A 19,598-nucleotide genomic window follows, 5' to 3' on the forward strand; every position below is an offset into this window, starting at 1 on the left:
CAGGAGAGAATACTTCTGGAACATGGCCATACAGCCCGAAAAACATACAACAACCCTGTGATCCCGGCCATGAAAGCCTTCGACAACACAATGTAAATGGTGGTTGCTTTGGAAATTAGGGTTGAACATCTCTGTGCGCCTTGTAAAATTCCTCTGGCACAAAGCACAGCTCTGTACCCTTTTGTTACGTTATTCTGTAACATATGGATTAATTGATTCACTGGGAATTGTGTCCCATTGCATTAAGAGCCAAGTGCATTCTTGCAGGCTATTGCTTCTTTTTTGCTCTCTGTTTGGTCACATGCCTTGTGTTACATCAACCTTGGAGACTGAACCAAAACAAGCCTATTCCTGAACTCCTTTGAATCACAGCATTAAAATCTTAGACAGGGAAACAGGAAAATAATTAAATGGTAGCTTGTTTAATGATAAAACAAGTGTTTCCAAATAAATTAAGAATGGGCCTTTTTGATTCACAATCCAGTCAAGAATCTGCTTGTAGAGAGTTGAAACTGTTTTCCAGATATTCATTCAGAGATTCCATCTCTGACGCTTCCAATAATTTGTTGATTAGTTCATCCAAGACCCCCTTGCCGCTTAAAATTCCCTATAAAAGAAAGGAAAGGTAGAAGGAACTTGTGAACTGAGGCTCAAAATAAGACGACGTTTCAACAATGAAGGCTCTACTTACTAGTTTATATTCAGACAGTTTGTGAAATAAATAATTACCATTTCTTGTCACCATCAAAAGAAAGAGCTACAAAGTCAGGGTAAGGCACATGGCTTTCACAAAGAGTGTTCTCTTTGGTCTTTGATATTTTCAAATAGTAATACTGGACTAGACAGACAAATGAGATGACTATTTAGGACAGCTCACACGTGAATCTTTTATTTAGAAGAATATCTTATTTCGAAAAATACCTTGATGTCACGGACTTCGTATGAGATCCTGTGGTCACTGACTCTGTCTTGATTGAAGTTATATGTGCGAATTCTCTCTGACTGAGATCTTGTCCCTAACTGTAAAAGAACATTTTGATTCGTTTCATAGGTTTTTAAACGTTATTGTGATGTGATCTTTTATTGAATAACAAGAAAATTGTATGCTTTTTATATTTCATGATGTTTTTATATGAAAAATACTGTTTTTAACTATACAGTAGTGTATCCATTTGTTAAAGTGTCATACCTTTCTCTAATGGCTTTTTCGATATATGCTTTATAATCATAAATGTAATATGATCCACATGTAAACGTATGGACCAAAGGGCTGCCTTGAATATTTGGATGTGGAAAATAACTGGTTAAAATGACCTCAAAGAGAAAAAAGTAACAAAATTAAAAAATATTCACAAGATGATGATGTTGATGATGACGATGATGATGATGATAGTAACTAGGTGTACAGGGCAGATTATAAGAGAGGAGGTGATCCTGTTGGTAACCTGGACCAAACCCATGTAGAGCTTTAAAGATGAAAACCAACACTTCATACTTTGCCCGGAAACTAATTGGCAACCAGTGGAGTGACTTTAATATGGGTATAATATGTTCACTCCTAGATGTTTCTGTAACCAATCTGGCTACAATATTTTGAACTAACTGGAGTGTCTGAACTTGGTACACAAGTAACCCAGGAACCTGCCTGAGACGTACAACTGGAACCACTGCGACAAAAGTGTACATGGTCAATGGTACTGAATGCTGCTGAGAAATCTAAAAGCACCAGCAGAGATACGCTCCCCCTCTCCGTGTTAAATCATCCGTTAAGGCGACCATAGCAATCTTGTCTCTGTATCCTGCTGTGAAGTCAGTTTGAAATGGGTCAAGAAAATGTGTGATACCTTTATTGGTATATGTTTGTGTGGGGGGGGGGGGTTCTATTTACATCTGCATTAGTAAAATAATAATACAATATTTATTTGCCGCATATAAACCACAATACACAGTACACAAGTATAAATATATGACATAAGTATGAAAACAACAATACACGTAAAAGCCCAATAAAAATTGTATGAATTCTAACATTTCCTAAAATGCAGTAGAACCTGCAAATAAGCTGGCTATCAGCAAAAACAAAGTGCGGAGTGGCACAATTGATGGGTCATCAGGCTGGCCAGATTACACAGGCTCAAAAGCCTGTCTGAAGAGCCATGTTTTTAAACTTGCTCGAAAGGCTTGAAGAGTAGCAGCTAGTCAAATTTCTTTAGGTAGGGAATTCCAGAGCTGGGGAGCCACTATGGAGAAGACCCTCTCTCTTGTCCCCACCAACCATATTTGAGACAATGATGGGACTGAGAGAAGGGCCTCCCCAGATCTCAATGCCCCCGCCGTGACAGCAATGCATACTTTCTGAGATCGCACAACCTGAATTCAAAACATGACAAAGTTAACAATGCTGTTTATGGAGTGGACTGTGTGAAGCCCAAAGAAGGAACTTCTCACATTACCCTTCAATAAAATGAAAAATGTTTCCAGTTAGAGCAGATAAGAGAACTACTAAGTATTGAGACAAATTAATAAGATACCCTGTTATCGACTCCAACTCACTGCAAGATGACTCCGTTCTCACACTGAAACCTTTCTAAATTCTTCACCTACAGTCCTTTAGGCATTAGCATTGCGGACTGAATGTAGCTCAAGCATGAGAAAGGATATGCTCAGTTATGGCTGTTAACACAGCTTTATCTCCATATGCCAAAAAAGAAACAGTTCTTATGAATATGGACTATTATCTTACCTGCATCTTTCTTGCACTCTGCTTCTGACTTAGTTCTCTCTCAATGGCCTGTTGGTACAACTTGTCTTTTAGTGCCTGCATAGCTTTTTCCCTGTTCACTTGTTGAGATCGTTCCTGCTGGCACTCAACAGTTATCCCTTCAGAATGTGAGAAAATATCAATTTAAGCCATCTCATCTGAACAGAATAATTTATCCTGATTTGTTGAAACAGAAAACCCCAAATGTTGGGAAATTTAGGTATCTGACTATAAACTACTTTCCCCCTAATCATTTAAGAATTGAATGTGGTGAGCAGAACTGGACAAAGTATCACCAAAACGGAATGGAATGGTAATGATCAAAGGTCTGGAAGCCAAGTCCTATGAGGAATGGCCAGGTTTAAATATTAGAAAGACTGTCATGTTAAGGAACTTGTTTTCTGCTTCTCTAGAGACTAGGATATGGAACAATGGATTCAAATGGCAGGAAGGAGATTCCACCGAAATATTAGGAAGAACTTCCTGATAGTAAAAGATGCTTGGCAGTGGAAGATGCTGCCTTAGGGTGTGAATTTCTTTCTCTGAGGAAAGGGAGAATTAAGCAGAGGTTGGATGACCATCTGCTGGGAGTGCTTTGATTGTTCAGGGGGTTGGCCTGGATGGCCCTTTTGGTCTCTTCCAACTTTGTTTTATTATCCCGCCCTCTCTCCCTCATTGAGGAACTCAGTCTATGTCAGACTCCCACAAATTATATTTCTTTTATTTTTAATTTTTAGCTAAATGTTCTCACTGTATTCTTCATGCCTTCAATCATGGATTTCTCCACAAGTATACAGTACTTGTATTTGACATACAATGCTACTCCTCGTGCTTTCCTGTTTGGTATAATTCTTTTAAATAGGCTACTTCTATCTATTACTGCTTTTCAATCATACAACCTATTTACCAGGCTTCAGTGGTACCTATTCATGCATATTTCTCTTGCTGTGTTCAAGCTCATCTTTCCTCTTCGACTGATTCTGTCGTGTTGGGGTTTTGTTTTGTTTTTTGCTCATTACTAACTTAATTATTCCTGTGTCACTGAGTTTATAGTATCAAGTAGTTATTTATTTATTTGTTTGTTTATTTATTTATTTTTCTCCTACTTTTCTCCCAAGGCTGGGATTCAAAGTGGTGTACAATGGTTAAAACAACAAAATATGATAACATAAAAATACATTTAAAAATCATATAAGCAACGTAAACTGAAATACACACTACATAAGCCAAATTTAACAAATTCATAAATTAAAACATTATATCACTAAAAAATTCCCTGACCCTCAGGCCCTTAAGATTATCCATTAAAAAGTTGTTCTACGGTCCTAAAAGCTCAATTTCCTTTAGGCCATGTTAAAATATTGCTGGTCTAAAATAACATTCCAAAAATATACAATTGCCCATATGTATCTGGCCATTGCCTATTGTTGATCTTCAGGAAAGGCCTCGTTCCGTAAAAAGATTTTAGCTTGAGAGGAAAAAGCCAGTAAGGAGGAGGCTGATCACACCTCTCTAGGAAGGGAGTTCCAGAGTCGTGGGGACACCACGGAAAAGGCCTTCTCTCTCGTTCCCACCGACCACGCTTGTGACGGTGGTGGGTCTGAGAGAAGGGCCTTTCCTGATGATCTCAGGGCTTGTTTAGGCTCATAGGAGGAGATGAGGTCCCTCAAGTAGGCTGGGCCCGAACCATTTAGTTCTGGAATACTGTCCCCCTTCTGTCTTGTCTCTTAAAGTAAGACCAAAATGAAACATGGGACATGCTGTTTCACCAACATATTGTTTCATCAAGATTGTATACACTACCATAGCTGAAGACATCTGTTCCACAGTTTCAACACATGTTAACGATATATCAGTAAATTTTATTGATTAGCCCTTAGGCGATACCACAATAACAAACAATATATTAATGATATACATGTTATACAGGTCATATAGCAAATGCCATTTCATATAGTTCAAGTATTTGTAAATCACAACAATACTTCAACAGATGGAGGTGGTATCATTTTACAATTAATCTTAAAGACTCTCTTAAAGAAGCATTACACGTGCTTCCTCTGCTTTGTTTGTAAAAAAAAATAGTTCCTCTTTTCTTTGCAGACATCAGGAGTGGATGATTTGTAAGAATCAGGGAAAGATGGATTCTTAATCTTTTTCCTGTCTACCCCTTTTCTCCTCTTTGGTAGCATTTCACCAAAAGCTACAGATAAGAAAAGTGGCTTTGCATAGAAACAGTGTGGGAGGTTGGACAGAAAAACAGCAAGTAAGGAAAGAAGTAGGTATTGTTTCTCCTTCTTTGCCACTTCTTCTCTAGAAACATGGCAGAACATATAGTTGTGACCAAAACCACACTTTAGGGTGCAAATACTTTAGTGAAAAAGAAGGCAAATCCATATGTCCTTCTAATAACAAACAATGAGCTAGCTGAATGGTTATTGTGGATATTTTTTCCATAAAAGGAAAACTGAAAGATCCCACAGGAAAACTTTGCTGTGCTAACACAACCTTCTTCCCTATGCACTCACACAAAATGGTACAGTTGAGTCTCAACTAACAGCCCCAAGCTTACTCGGAAGGACCAGACGGGATAAAGATTAAGAATATATTTTTAAAGTTTTGTTTATGTGTTGAAGTGCTTTATATTCAGGCCCTCAACAGGTTCTGAGTGCAGTTGAGAAAAAGTTAAAGAGTTACAATAAAAGAAAAGAAAGCATGAAAGAACTGTTTAAATACAGTCAACTGTAAAGGTCTTTGTACAGTGCCAAATTTATGTCAAGAATCACCAGAGGAGTCCAATGCCTGAGCCACCTGACTCTGTTATTGAAATTGTTCAAGTAGAGAGGGGAATAAATATTTTAAAAAGAACATACCTGTGGGAATGTGTACAATTCTCACAGCACTATCTGTTGTATTAACATGCTGTCCACCTGCTCCTTTGGCACGAAATGTATCAATACGCAGATCTTTTGGGTCTACTTTAATATTTATCTTGAGAGAAATAAAGAAGAAACACTTTTTGTTCATTATATTAATTTGTTGCATTCTAGGCTTGGAACACCTTTTCACCCAGCACCACACAGAGTCCAGTACTTTTCTAACTACAGCAGTTTATTCACAAACCCTGTACAAAAGAGGAAAAAAGACATTTCCCAAAATGCAGTGGAAAAGGTGCTATAAAATAGCAGTAGTCCATATATACAGAAGATCAGTAGTCCATGATAGTAAGGTACATGAAATCCATGAATTCTAGAACATAGGACAAAGCATGAGGAAGAACAGATCTGATTTTATGTTTGAAATGTATATTTTTAATTCATAATGTATTTTAATAGTTTTAACTGTTATATGCTGTTTTATATTGGTTTGAATGGGCATCTAATTGTTGCCACTGTTGTAAGCCACCCTGAGTCCCTTCAGGTGAGAAGGGCGGGATATAAATGTGAGAAATAAATAAATAATAAAATAAATAGGCATAAATCCATAAGCATGAAACGGGAACTTTTCCAAGGCAAAAACTCATTCAGGAACTTAGGCATTCACAATAGACCTGAAGAATGAACATGGAAGCTGAAATAGGAACTTGATCCAAAGGCAACACCACTTAATTTAAACCCAGAACCAACCAAGCAGTCATGAGGTCATGCCTTTGAGACCAAGGCCTCAAGGTCTTCTCACTGAGTCTTTCTGAGGGCCTAATTAATCTATCCTTGACTCACTCTATGTGAAGGCCTAATCTAATATCACGATTAAACTCCCCTTCTGCACCTGGCCCTGAAGGCCGATTCCCAAGAGAAACAGACCTCACCCCAGTTGCAAAGGAAGGGACATTGGACCCCACACTTGCCTTGTCTCCTCTGCAGCTGCTGGCATTTATCTCTGATCTGAAGCCTGCAAATCATCCTGATCACACATAGACTCATCAATGGGAAGCCCATGATCCTCCAAATCCCCAGCGTCTTGCTGCTGACTTCAACACTAATGATGTTATACATGAGATGATGTTTTTTAGATTAAATGTGGCTAGGTACATAAAAGCTACACCATTGCAAATTATCATTATAGGCGATCACTCATGTCTGATTATGATTATTTTTAAGAGGTAAGAGGTGGGTCCATAAGTGACTGACAAGCTATTCTGAATCTGCACGGACTTTCATAATATTTGTGCCTCTTCAAATTCCACAGCACTAATGGTAATAGCTGGCCACTAGTTAGAACGTTGAAGGACCGAGGCTTCCCAGTTCTCTGTGCTTACACCATATTTTATAAGGTTAGCTTTAAGCCCATCTTTAAATCTCATATGTTGTCCACCAACATTCTGTTTTCCATTCTTGAGATGAGAATAAAGTAGCTGCTTTAGGAGACAGCGATCGGGCATTTGGACAATGTGGCACATAAAAGTTACTCCATTCCAAATGGCAGGAAGTTTTCATGGCATCTTCCAAGATAGAGATTATGGACAAGGCAACAAATATTTTATTTAGAAACTAACTTTGAAGGAGTAAACTATCAAGATATACTACACAAAACGAAAACATGTAATGATTAATGATTATGCTTACCTCTTCAAGCTGAGGAAGGACAATAACTGACATGGTACCAGTGTGGATTCGCTGCATTCTTGAAGATAAACCAGTCTCAGGGATTCGCTGTACCCTGTGAATGCCTCCTTCATATTTCAAATGTCTATAGACATCGTCTCCAGAAATATAAGCAGCTGCATGGTGTAGGCCACCTTTGAAAGTAAATAAAATGCATCACATGTGGTTCAGAGAGGAAGAGACAATCCTATTAAAGTCATCCAGGTACCTTGTGCAATAGAATATTCCAATACCATATTCAGATGGAGTGTATTTCCTAATTTCAAAGGTCCAGCATTTATAATCTGCATAGTTCTGGTACATGTCAAATACCTCCTTGGTAAATTGCTGACAAATGTCACCTGAAACAGAAGAGTTTTCTGTGAAAGTTACTGAAAGGTTAATATCACCATTAAATTGAATGCTGACATGAAATCAGTATAATCAGGACTAATATCTTAGTCCACCTAAATTGATATCACTAATGGAATTTTAGAATAAAACATTGATAAAATAAGAATTAAAAAGTCTAAATGCAGCTTATCAAACCAGACGTATAATTTGTGAATTTTCTACTGACCTCCGGTTGTTCTGCCAGATGTCACTTCTAATAGAACATCACATTCATCATATTTATCCCTGGGTATCAAGATCTGGAAAAGCTGAAAAAGAAGAATAAATCAGCAGACATGACATAATGCTGGAGGTGCTCTTTTCAAAATTACATTTACAGCTGATTTCCTGGAGACTTGAATCTCCATATGGAACATAACAACAAAAGACACTCTACAAAGTCACATGGTAGAAACACCCCAAAATTAATTTGTTCTGCACCAGTTGTTCAGGAACAAGTTCACAGAAATATCTTACATGTTCAGTTCTATAATCCATTGCATCACAACATGGAAACAAAGGCTTTTGTTCTATATTTCCACTATAATGCATATGCCAAGTTGCATCAACATTTATAGCAAGGTAAAAAAAGCTCTTCTCTGTTATAGTCCAGGTTACCACACAATGGCCCAGCTACCTTTTCCCCTTCACAATCCCTTAGACCTGGAAGATCGTCACATCTGTAACTTTGTTTGCCTTGTGTGGCAAGTGTTGAGATATAGCACCTCTGCATTTATGCTCCAGAATCCTCTACTTTCTCCTCAAAAACTAGAAACATCTGTGCCTGCTTGTTCTCAATAGGTAAAACCTCAAGTTGGCAAGTGACTGACTCCCCTGTCAAAAAAAATAAAGTGAAAGAAAATATCCCCCAAACATGGAATAATGCAGGCTACCTAAAAGATAAGAGCTCTTTTGCATGAGACACAAACTATGGACAATTGAAGCATTAAGACATTATATTCAAAGATGGGAATCTGGACTTCTGGAAGCACAGATTTCTAGAAATTAGAGAAAGCTCCAAGGTGAGTTATAAGGCATACAAAAACTCCTGATAGAGGAAGCACAAATCTAAAGTCCCAGAATACAATTCTAGCACCACAGATACAGTAATATCAGAGCACATCCCCTACTGAAGTACTAGTAAGAGTTAAGTAAATAAACAGATAGTTTGTTTAGAATAAAACATGATAGTGATCCAACTGAGATATAATATGTGTCACTGTAGCCATGTCTGACATATCTAGAAATAGACAAAGCTGGTGCCCAAGGCATAGGAAGTGCCATTCACTTCCTTCTGACAAACAGAGGAGCAGTTCTTCCTCACTCCATACTCTATGTTGCCTTTGAGTTTCCTTGATAAAAGAAATACAGGTAAGGCAAGACACAGCTAATACTGATTTTTAACTAACAATTGCTCTGAAAAAGGAAGGAACTAGGTATAGAAGGGAGCCCTCTATTTCAGAACACAGCCACCAGGAAAGTGGACAGTAACACAAGAATATTAACAGCATATTAATCAACTCAGATGCATGATATTTTGCTGACAGTGGATCACTCAGGTTCTGATTATTTTATAATAGAATGTTTATAATGGCCAGAAAAGATTCAGTTACCTGGCTAGCTCAAAATTTATTATGAGGCTACCTTCTATTAAAAGAGTCCTTTTAGATAAGGGTGGGGAATGTGTCCTCCTCCAGATGTTTGTAGACCCAAACCCCTATCAGGCCCAGCATGTTTGTCCAATGGGCATGGATGATGGGCACTGTCAAATTTGATCACATGTTCCTATCTGTTTTGGAATCAAACTGAAAATACTGACTGGCAGAATCTTCAAGCATGTCAGTCTAACTGGGTATTATCGAAGGCTTTCATGGCCGGAATAACTGGGTCACTGTGAGTTTTCCAGGCTGTATGACCATGTTCCAGAAGCATTATCTCCTGATGTTTCACCCACATCTGTGGCAGACATCCTCAGAGGTTGTGAGGCAGGAATCAGCCTTGAAACTGCAAGTCCATTAAATGCTAATCAGGTGACTAATTGCAACATTCACACTTCCTCCAGCAGACTAGAGTTCTTTCTCTCACCCTGGGCCTTCCAGATATATAAACCTCACTAGTCTAGTTTCCAATATACTTCACAACCTCTTAGGATGCCTGCCACGGATGTGGATGAAATGTCAAGAGACAATGCTTCTGGAACATGGCCATACAGCCCGAAAAACTCACAGCAACCCACTAAACTGCGTATGTTTAACCTGAAGAAGAGAGGATTGAAAAGTGACTTGATAGTCCTCTTTGAGTATTTGAAGGAATGTTACATGGATGCTGGAAAATGTTTTGGGCTGATCCAGAAGACAAGAACTGAACCAGTGAATTTGAATAACAAAACGTTTTCGACTAAACATTAGCAAGTTTTCGACTAAACATTAGCAAGTTAATTGCTTTCTTTTTGGGGAGAATGATGCTTATTTTCTGAAAATGTTCAAACAAAGCCTTGGTTTCTTAAATTATCAGGGCACTTGGATTTCCTTCCAACATAGTAGAGCACAAGAATTCCATACATAATAGAGCACAAGAAATGAATGCTGAAATAGTAAACCAAAGAACAATTTACGATAGGATAAAATACATACTGAACTAAACAGTACCCTATAAATAATTGGGCTACATATGTCAATCTGGAGGTAGTGAGTTCCATTTGTGGTTCACAACAAAACAGAAAAAAACCACTTGGTCCAAGGCTTGCAATTGATTTTGGTTTCTGACAAAATCAATTGCAAACTTCTCTGTCAACAGAAAGCTTTTCACCTAGACACAGAACACTTCGGTAGTAGTACTTACTTACTGGTTTTGCGGTACTGCTAATTGCTAACTTTAGACATGAATAATTTCGCAACACAGGAATTCCATATTATTAGCAAAACTAAGCCCTTATAAGAGGTATTATTTATTTATTTTGTTTATTTATTGCATTTCTATACCACTTTTCTCACCCCTGGGGAGACTCAACGCGGTTTATAATATAATAAATGGCAAAAATTCAATGCCGGACATATATAAAAGCAATACATAACGTATCTAAAACATAACATATAACTATGAATTAAAACCGTTAAAACTAAGCAACATATTAACATAAACCTAAAACATATTAGACATCTTGGACATATTAGACATTGCACTAATCCCATAGTTATCATTTAGCTGCTTTAGTAGTGCTACAATTCACCAAACACCTGCTTGTATAGCCAGGTTTTGAGTTGTTTTCTGAACATCAGGAGGGAGAGGGCTGATCTAATCTCACTGGGGAGGGAGTTCCATAGTCGAGGGGCCACCACCAAAAAGGCCCTGTCTCTCGTCCCCACCAATCGTGCTTGCGACGGTGGTGGGACTGAGTGCAGGATCTCCCTGGCCAATTTTAATGCAAAAAGGGAGATACGTTCAGACAAGTAAGCTGGACCTAAACTGTTTAGGAATTTATAGGCCGAAGCCAGCACTTTGAATTGTGCTCGGTAGCAAACTGGTTGTCTCATGCACTAGTGACATCCCATGAAAACCAACCCTTCATTAGATCAATCTTCCACCACTTCTATGAGATATAACATTCTGTGCCAGTTTCCAACTTCAAAGCAACTGTTTCACATGTATAAGGCTCTTAATATGACACAAGGTGATTAGCACACCAGGAAGGAGTATTTAAACCACAAGACTAAAATTTAGCCCACTGCTCACCTTTTGATAAAGATCACGAATCTTCTGGTCAATAACACCCTTTTCCTCTATGGCAAGTTCAAGAAGCGCTTTCTCTTCTGAACTATTGAGCTCTAGGATCAGAGGGTAGAAATATACATTAAGCAGTTCCACGAACCTTGAAGCAAATAAGATGCATCCAAACTAATATATTACACATACACACACAACACTTGTTTCCCACAAATACTTGAAATTTGCACCTCTATGTTCCCAAACACATTTATGTAGCATGTCTCAGAAACAACAGGTGAAGAAAACCTTGAAATGGTGTTTTATACAACCACTCATTTTCAGGACCATAAGAAAAAATGAGTACCTATATAATGAGTATAAGCCAACCCAAATACAAGCCGAGGCACCTAATTTTACCACAAATACTGGGAAAACTTATTGACCCGAGTATAAGACAAGAGTGGGAAATGCAGCAGCTACTAGTAAATTTCAAAAATAAAAATAGATATTAATAAAATTACATTAACTGACGCATCAGTATGTTAAATGTTTTTGAATATTTATATAAAACCGTAATTTAAGATAATAAAAAGGCTTTAATAATATAAGACTGTCCAACTCTGATTACCTATATACTCAGGTTTAAGTCGAAACTGAATATAAACCGAGGGGAGCTTTTTCAGCCCTAAAAAAGGGCTGAAAACTAGGCTTATACTCGACTATATAGGGTATTTAACTCTGCTACAGTTTAGCAGTTAGAGGGTATCACTAAAAAGTTTCAACAGGTCTACAAAAAGGGCACATCCCAATAATCACCTCTTTCCTCCCCAAAAAGGAAACGGTTATAAAGAGAAAAATGTATTACCTGTCACTGGCTGCCGGGTACAAATATACCAGTTATTTCTAGCACACCAGATGCTTTGTGTAAGTGTCCAAATTGCCTTTTAAAAAATTAACTGGGGCATGCAGCAATAGCAGGAAACATCTCTCCAATGACAGATACTGCCTTTGCTGATTTACTTTACAATGAAATGTTGGTTTACATGTGTCACATAGCAAGGTCCTTCAGCTGTTGTGTTGTCCTCCCGATACAGGCACAACCTCTTGATATGTGCTGAGCTGTCCAGGCTATTTGGCTGATCGCATCTCCCTAAGCCAGTGGTTCTTGACCTGTGGGTCCCCAGGTGTTTTGGACTACAACTCCCAGAAATCCCAGCCAGTTTACCAGCTCAAGAGGGCGGGGCTGAGCCTCTCCCCTAGTCCAAGATGCAGGGCTGGGAAGGGGAGGGGAAGGTGGGCGGGGCCACAAATGGGCAGCCAGGACTGGGAAGGGTGGAGTTACGAGTTCTGAGGCAGGGCTGAGCTTCTATCCCTGTCCTGCGGTGCCTGCCAGGACACAGGAGGCGGGGCTAGAGGAGGAGGTGGGGCTAGAGGAGGGGGCGGGGCCTCTTCCCAAGTGCCTGATGGGGCTGAACCTCTATACCCCACCCCCATGTTCTAACAAGCGCCTCAGGAGAGGTATACAGAGGCTCAGCCCTGTCTCGCGCTCTTGGGAAGAGGCCCCGCCCCCACCCCTACCCCCGCCCTTTAATCCTAAAATGCCTCTCAGGGGAGGTATAGAGGCTCAGCTCTGTCTCGGGCTCTTGGAAGGAGGCCCCGCCTTGTTCCCTAGCTCTGCCCTCTGTGTCCCAACAAGAGCCTCAGGGGAGGTATAGATTCTCAGCCCTGTCTTGGGCTCTTGGGAAGAAGCCACGCCCACTCCTCTAGCTCCGCCCACTGTCTTAACAGGCGCCTCAGGTGTTCAGCCCTGTCTCCGGCACTTGGGAAGAGGTCCCGCCCCTCCTCTGGCCCCACCCCCATGTCCTAATAGGTGCCATTACTGCCCCCCTGGATCGCTCCAGCGCCCACTTTGGGAATCACTGGGAGAGACCCTTCTCTTGGCCCCACCACCTTCACAAGTGCAGTTGGTGGGAATGAGAGAGGGCCTTTTTGGTGGTGGCTTGCGGCTCTGGAACTCCCTTCCCAGAAAGGTACGATTGGCCCCCTCCTTCCTGTAATTTCACCCTCAAGTTAAAACCTTTTTATGGAACCAGGCCTTTCTTGAAGATCAACAACAGGCAATGGTCAGATACATACGGGTAATTGTATATTTTTGGAATGCTATTTCAAACCGGCAATATTTTAACACTATCTAAAGGAAACTGAGTTTTTGGGACCCTAGAACAACTCTTTTAATGGATAATTTTGAGGGCGTGACGGTCAGGGAATTTTTTAACGGTATAATGTTTTAATTTATTAATTTGTTAAATCAGGCTTATATAGTGTGTATTTCTGTTTACTTTGCTTGTATGATGTTTTTGTTGTATTTTAATGTTATGTAATTTTGTCATTTAAGCATTGTACACTGCTTTGAATCCCACCCATGGGAGAAAAGTGCGATATAAATAAATTAATACATTAATAAATAATAATAATAATAATACACCAAATACAATTCAAACAGGTAGTAGTTCAAGCATACTGAATATATCAAAACTTAGAAAATAAGTCAGTGCCTTTTTGATGGACGCCAATATGTATTTCCATCTATAAATGCAGAGTATATTTAGACTGTTCTCTTACTTCAGCTAGAAGAACCCATAAGCTTCTGAAGGACGTTGGGGGCACTTTAAAGAGCCAGAAAAGCAAAAAGAAAGGGAGTAAGAAAGTAATAGACAATAGATGAGGGAGGAGAGGAGCTTTGCAAAACAGATGGAGAACTTACTTGCGCAGAGTGCCTCCAAATCTTGCATTTCTTTTTTTGCTTCTTGTATTTCTTTAAATGACACAGCAAGTGGGAACAATTCAGCATGTCTTTTACTGAGGTCTCTTCTTTTGTATTCACTTATTGAGTTGTCATTTAGCAACTGACCAATACTTTGGTGTTCTTGGCTTACATCCTGCAAGTACTTTTGCAGGGCTTCATGATTCCATAGGGTTCCTGAGGCCTGGTGATACCTTCTTGAGCAGTTTTTAAACGTATTCCACGAACAGTTGTGCTGAATGATATTCACGTCTGTGAAATTAGTGGTTCTTTTAGCGAGTGGGGGAAGATGGCACCGCTGATGACAGCAGTAGCACTTAGCAAATATCCTAAAAACAGGAATTCTTTGGAGAAGTTTCATCTGAAATGTAAAAAAAATTCAATCAAATACATTTATGGCTCATTCATGCCAGGTCTGCAGGTCACAAGCCTTGAATATAAAATATGTAATATCTGTTGTGGAAGGCTTTTGTGGCTAGAATCACTGGGTTGCTATGAGTTTTCTGGGCTTTATGGCCATGTTCCAGTAGCATTCTCTCCTGAAATTTTGCCCACATCTATGGCAGACATCCTCAGAAGTTGTGAGGTCTGTTGTTAATGAGGCAAGTGGGGTTTATATCTCTGTGGAAAGTGCAAGGTGGGAGAAAGAACTCCTGTCTGCCTGAGGCAAGTGTGAATGTTACAATTGGCCAGCTTGATTAGCATATGTGATATCTAGTAGTAATAATAATAATAATAATAATAATAATAATAATAATAATAATAATGAATCTAGTAAAGATATATGCCTGTGGAATTACACTCCACATCTTACAAACTGCCTGCAAATTAGCATATATGTGAGAGCATTATAAACAAAATATATGCTGCTGCTCAATGGCATAGTCATTTCTGACTCTTCGTGACCTCATGGACCAGTCCAAAATATATACCCACAGCACTTTTGATTGATAGCATTTTATACTTGATGTAATTGATTTGATATCTATGACCACAAATGCTTTTTAAACATATCAATTTGAACAACATGTTATATTTATTCTATAAACGTCTGTCAAGGCATTTAAATGGTTTACAGCCTGAATTCCGCAGGGCTCCGTCCTGGGCCCGGTTCTGTTCAACATCTTTATTAACGACTTAGACAAAGGGTTAGAAGGCATGATCATCAAGTTTGCAGACAACACCAAACTGGGAGGGATAGCTAACACTCCAGAAGACAGGAGCAGAATTCGAAACGATCTTGACAGACTAGAGAGATGGGCCGAAACTAACAAAATGAAGTTCAACAGTGACAAATGCAAGATACTTCACTTCGGCAGAAAAAATGGAATGCAAAGATACAGAATGGGGGACGCCTGGCTAGACAGCAGTACATGTGAAAAAGATCTTGGAGTCCTTGTGGACAACAAGTTAAACATGAGCCAACAATGTGATGCGGCTGCTAAGAAAGCCAACGGGATTCTGGCCTGCATCAATAGGGGAATAGCGTCTAGATCCAGGGAAGTCATGCTCCCCCTCTATTCTGCCTTGGTCAGACCACACCTGGAATACTGTGTCCAATTTTGGGCACCGCAGTTGAAGGGAGATGTTGACAAGCTGGAAAGCGTCCAGAGGAGAGCGACTAAAATGATTAAGGGTCTGGAGAACAAGCCCTATGAGGAGAGGCTTAAAGAGCTGGGCATGTTTAGCCTGCAGAAGAGAAGGCTGAGAGGAGACATGATAGCCATGTACAAATACGTGAGGGGAAGTCATAGGGAGGAGGGAGCAAGCTTGTTTTCCGCTGCCCTGCAGACTAGGACACGGAACAATGGCTTCAAACTACAGGAAAGGAGATTCCACCTGAACATCAGGAAGAACTTCCTCACTGTGAGGGCTGTTCGACAGTGGAACTCTCTCCCCCGGGCCGTGGTAGAGGCTCCTTCTTTGGTGGCTTTTAAACAGAGGCTGGATGGCCATCTGTCGGGGGTGCTTTGAATGCGATTTCCTGCTTCTTAGCAGGGGGTTGGACTGGATGGCCCATGAGGTCTCTTCCAACTCTACAATTCTATGATTCTATGATTCTATACATGCTTATTGGGCTGTAAACCCATTCTTAATGGAGCTTAATCTGAAGCAAGGACTGCAAACTAGATCTGTAATTTCAGCAAAGCAAACTACATTGCTTGCATGTCTCAATGTCTATATCCCTGGCTGATTTTGACATATCTTGAATAGTACAAAACCAGAAAATACTTATGTTTCCAGATATAATATTTACTTTGTAAGAAGGAAATTCACAGCCTTAACCATTACAGCCAAATCTGATTAGATTACAGATATCCCTTTATCTTCCTTCGTGGGTTAGATATACATAAAGGATTGAGAAAAAAATTAAGTGCTTTTGAAGAATAGGAAGAGAAAGATTAAATACTTTGCTAGGAAACAACACAGATTCCATCTACACTGCCACTGTAATACTAACTGAACTGGATTATATGAGTCCACACTGACATTATAATGTAGTTCAATATGCATTACAATGGCAGCATAGATGGGCCATCGGTTGATTTATTTCACTATTAAGATGATCTGGTTTATTTCAATATGAATTATTTTGGATGATAGCCTACCTTCTGGAGGAGCGAAAAGAATCAACAGCTCATATACATTTATCTATATCTAATCTATATCTAATCTTTTTCTATATCTTCTATATATCTATCTATTTCCATAATAAAAGTGAAAACCCGTATGTGTGTATGTGCCACAGGTGTCCGCTCACACAGACAGCCTCTGGCATCCACAAACAGGCTACAGTTCCCAGTGCTGAGAAGCCAGCAAGTCACTCTTTTCCACTGACATTGCGGTTACATCAAGCTCCATGAACATGTAGCCCAAACCCTGCCAATGTCCTTCCCAAACACTACGGACCACCACCCAAGGAATGCTTTCATTAGGGGTCCATTTCATCCTAGATTTTGCATTTTCCTCCACCACAGGCAGGCATCCCAGGGTTCTCCATTGGTGTGAAATTTGCATGATACCGCCTACTGCCCTTCCATTTCAAATCTGTCTGCATAACAAACAGTGCAGAACTGAGCAACAACTAAACTTACTGGAGGAGTTTGGGGGACTGAAGTTGTAGTTTACCCTGCATAAAGTCAGAGTATGGTGACTCCTACTGGGGAATTTATAGGAGTTGTAGTTCACCTACACCCAGAACTCTATGAACCCAAACAATGATGGGTCTGGACCCAACTTGCCATGCATCCCCGATATGCCTAGATTTGAATACTGGTGGCTTTGGAGGGGAATTGGCCTGGACATTTGGGAGTAGTAGGTACTGGGATTTATAGTTCACCTGCAATTGAACCCCACCGATGATGGACCAGGATCAAACTTGGCACAAAGAGCTCCCATAACCAATACAACATATTGGACAAGTTTGGGGGAAAGGGAGTTATAGTTCACCTGCATCCAGAGAAACACTGACCCCTACCAACAATGGACTGAGACCAAAATTTGCACAAAGAAGCCTCATGACCAACTGAACATACTGCAGGGGTTTGTGGGAATGGGCCTTGCTTTTGGGAGTTGTAGTTCACCTGCATCCAAAGACCACTGAACCCAGCCAATGACGGATCTGGACCAAACTGGGCACACAGACTCAACATTGCCTGCTCTGGATACTGACAGATGTTTCGGGACAATTGCTTCAGGGAATCTGGGAATTGTAGTAGTTCACCCCCATCCAGAGAGCACTGTAGCCAGGCAATGACCTGCCAATGACAGATCTGGACCACACTTGGTACACAGACCCAAAATGGCCAACTCTGAATACCGGCAGGGTTTGGGGAGGATTGGCCCACGATTCTGGAAATTGTAGTTCACCCACTCTAAACTGAGAATACATAACATTCAAAAACAAATACAGTAATGCCTTTTTCAAATAACCCGGGCACAGCCAGGTCCCCAAGCTAGTTCATAATAAACACTAGAGTCATTGTGTTGTCGAAGGCTTTAATGGTCGGAACCATTGGGTCACTGTGAGTATTCCGGGCTGTATGGCCATGTTCCAGAAGCATTCTCTCCTGCGGTTTCACCCACATCTATGTCAGGCATCCTCAGAGGTTGTGAGGTCCTCAGAAAACAGAGGAATTCCAGACAAGAAACAAATCAGGGCCAACTAACACCTCCCAACAAAGGATGAGCCAGCCAGGCTTTGAAGCTGCAGGGGCATTCAATGCTAACCAAGGTGGCCAATTGCACCATTTACAGTTGCCTCAAGCAGACAAGAGTTCTTTCTCCCACCCTGGGCCTTCCACGGATATATAAGCCCCACTTGCATAGTTTTCCAACGGACCTCACAACCTCTGAGGATGCCTGCCATAGATGTGGGCGAAACGTCAGGAGAGAATGCTTCTGGAACATGGCCATACAGCCCGGAAAACGCACAGCAAACTAGCATCATTAATTTGAGTGACTCACTTGCAAAGCCTTATCCAATGCATGTTTACTTAGAAAGCAGTCCCACGACATTTAAGTGTTCATAGGATAGGAATGTACAAAGACACTTAAGAAGAGCCGTGCAAATCATCTGTTCCGTAGGATGGGCTAGCATGCCAATAAGGAACAAGTCATGTATTTTCAATAAGAGGGAACTAGAAAAGACGGTACCTTTTATATTAAGGCATCGTTTGCAGGACACAGGAAAGAGCTCTTCTGTTAGAGAGGCATCGCGAGCCCGGGCAAGGAAGTCCTGCTGCTGCACAACGGAAGTGGGGGGAAACGTAACTTCCCACCAACCCTACTAGGAACTACAATTCCCAGAGTTCCTTGAGTGCCTGTCCTTAAGGTAACCTCTTGCTTGCCAAAACAATGTTATGTACACGTCCGACTCAAAGAATGTGAAAGAAAGGGTTGGGGGAAAAGGAAAAGAAATGTGGCAGTACTTTAAAGACTGTTTTGTCGAAGGCTTTTCATGGCCGGATTTACTGGGTTGCTGTGAGGTTTCCGGCCATGTTCCAGCAGCATTCTCTCCTGAAGTTTCGCCCGCATCAATGGCAGGCATCCTCAGAGTTTGTGAAGTCTGTTGAAAACTAGTCAAGTGGGGTTCATTTATCAGTGCAATAATGTCCACTGTGGGGGAAAGAACTCTTGTTTGTGTGAGGCAAGTGTGAATTGGCCACCTTGATTAGCATTGAATAGTCTTTCAGCTTCAAGGTCTGGCTGATTCCTGCCTGGGATGATCCTTTGTTAGGAGGTGTTAGCTGGCCCTGTCTGGAATTCCCCTGTTTTCAGAGTGTTGTCCTTTATTTACTGTCCTCATTTTAGATTTTTTAAAAAAATACTGGTAGCCAGATTCTGATCATTT

The 19,598-nt window shown here is 40.4% G+C and overlaps 1 protein-coding gene across 2 annotated transcripts; it reads right to left on the bottom strand.

The window, feature by feature from the left end:
• Window positions 1–401: 401 nt before the first annotated feature.
• On the bottom strand, window positions 402–19,044 carry mtrf1 (mitochondrial translation release factor 1). Of its 2 annotated transcripts, XR_010004418.1 has the most exons (11): window positions 18,902–19,044; window positions 14,207–14,606; window positions 11,470–11,561; window positions 7,925–8,006; window positions 7,599–7,706; window positions 7,327–7,499; window positions 5,635–5,752; window positions 2,744–2,880; window positions 1,190–1,314; window positions 922–1,020; window positions 587–607 (listed from the first exon to the last, which is right to left on the bottom strand). XR_010004418.1 is itself a non-coding variant. In XM_003218631.4 (10 exons), the coding sequence occupies exons 2-10, from the start codon at window positions 14,604–14,606 to the stop codon at window positions 485–487; spliced, it is 1,332 nt and encodes a 443-aa protein (XP_003218679.2). In that variant the 5' UTR covers window positions 18,902–19,043; the 3' UTR covers window positions 402–484. The 2 variants fall into 2 exon arrangements, 1 of the variants encoding a protein (XP_003218679.2); XM_003218631.4 differs by lacking the exon at window positions 1,190–1,314 and having other exon boundaries at window positions 402–607; window positions 18,902–19,043.
• Window positions 19,045–19,598: the final 554 nt, after the last annotated feature.

This window comes from Anolis carolinensis, chromosome 3, assembly GCF_035594765.1.
Source record: "Anolis carolinensis isolate JA03-04 chromosome 3, rAnoCar3.1.pri, whole genome shotgun sequence".
Classification (NCBI taxonomy): domain Eukaryota; kingdom Metazoa; phylum Chordata; class Lepidosauria; order Squamata; family Dactyloidae; genus Anolis; species Anolis carolinensis.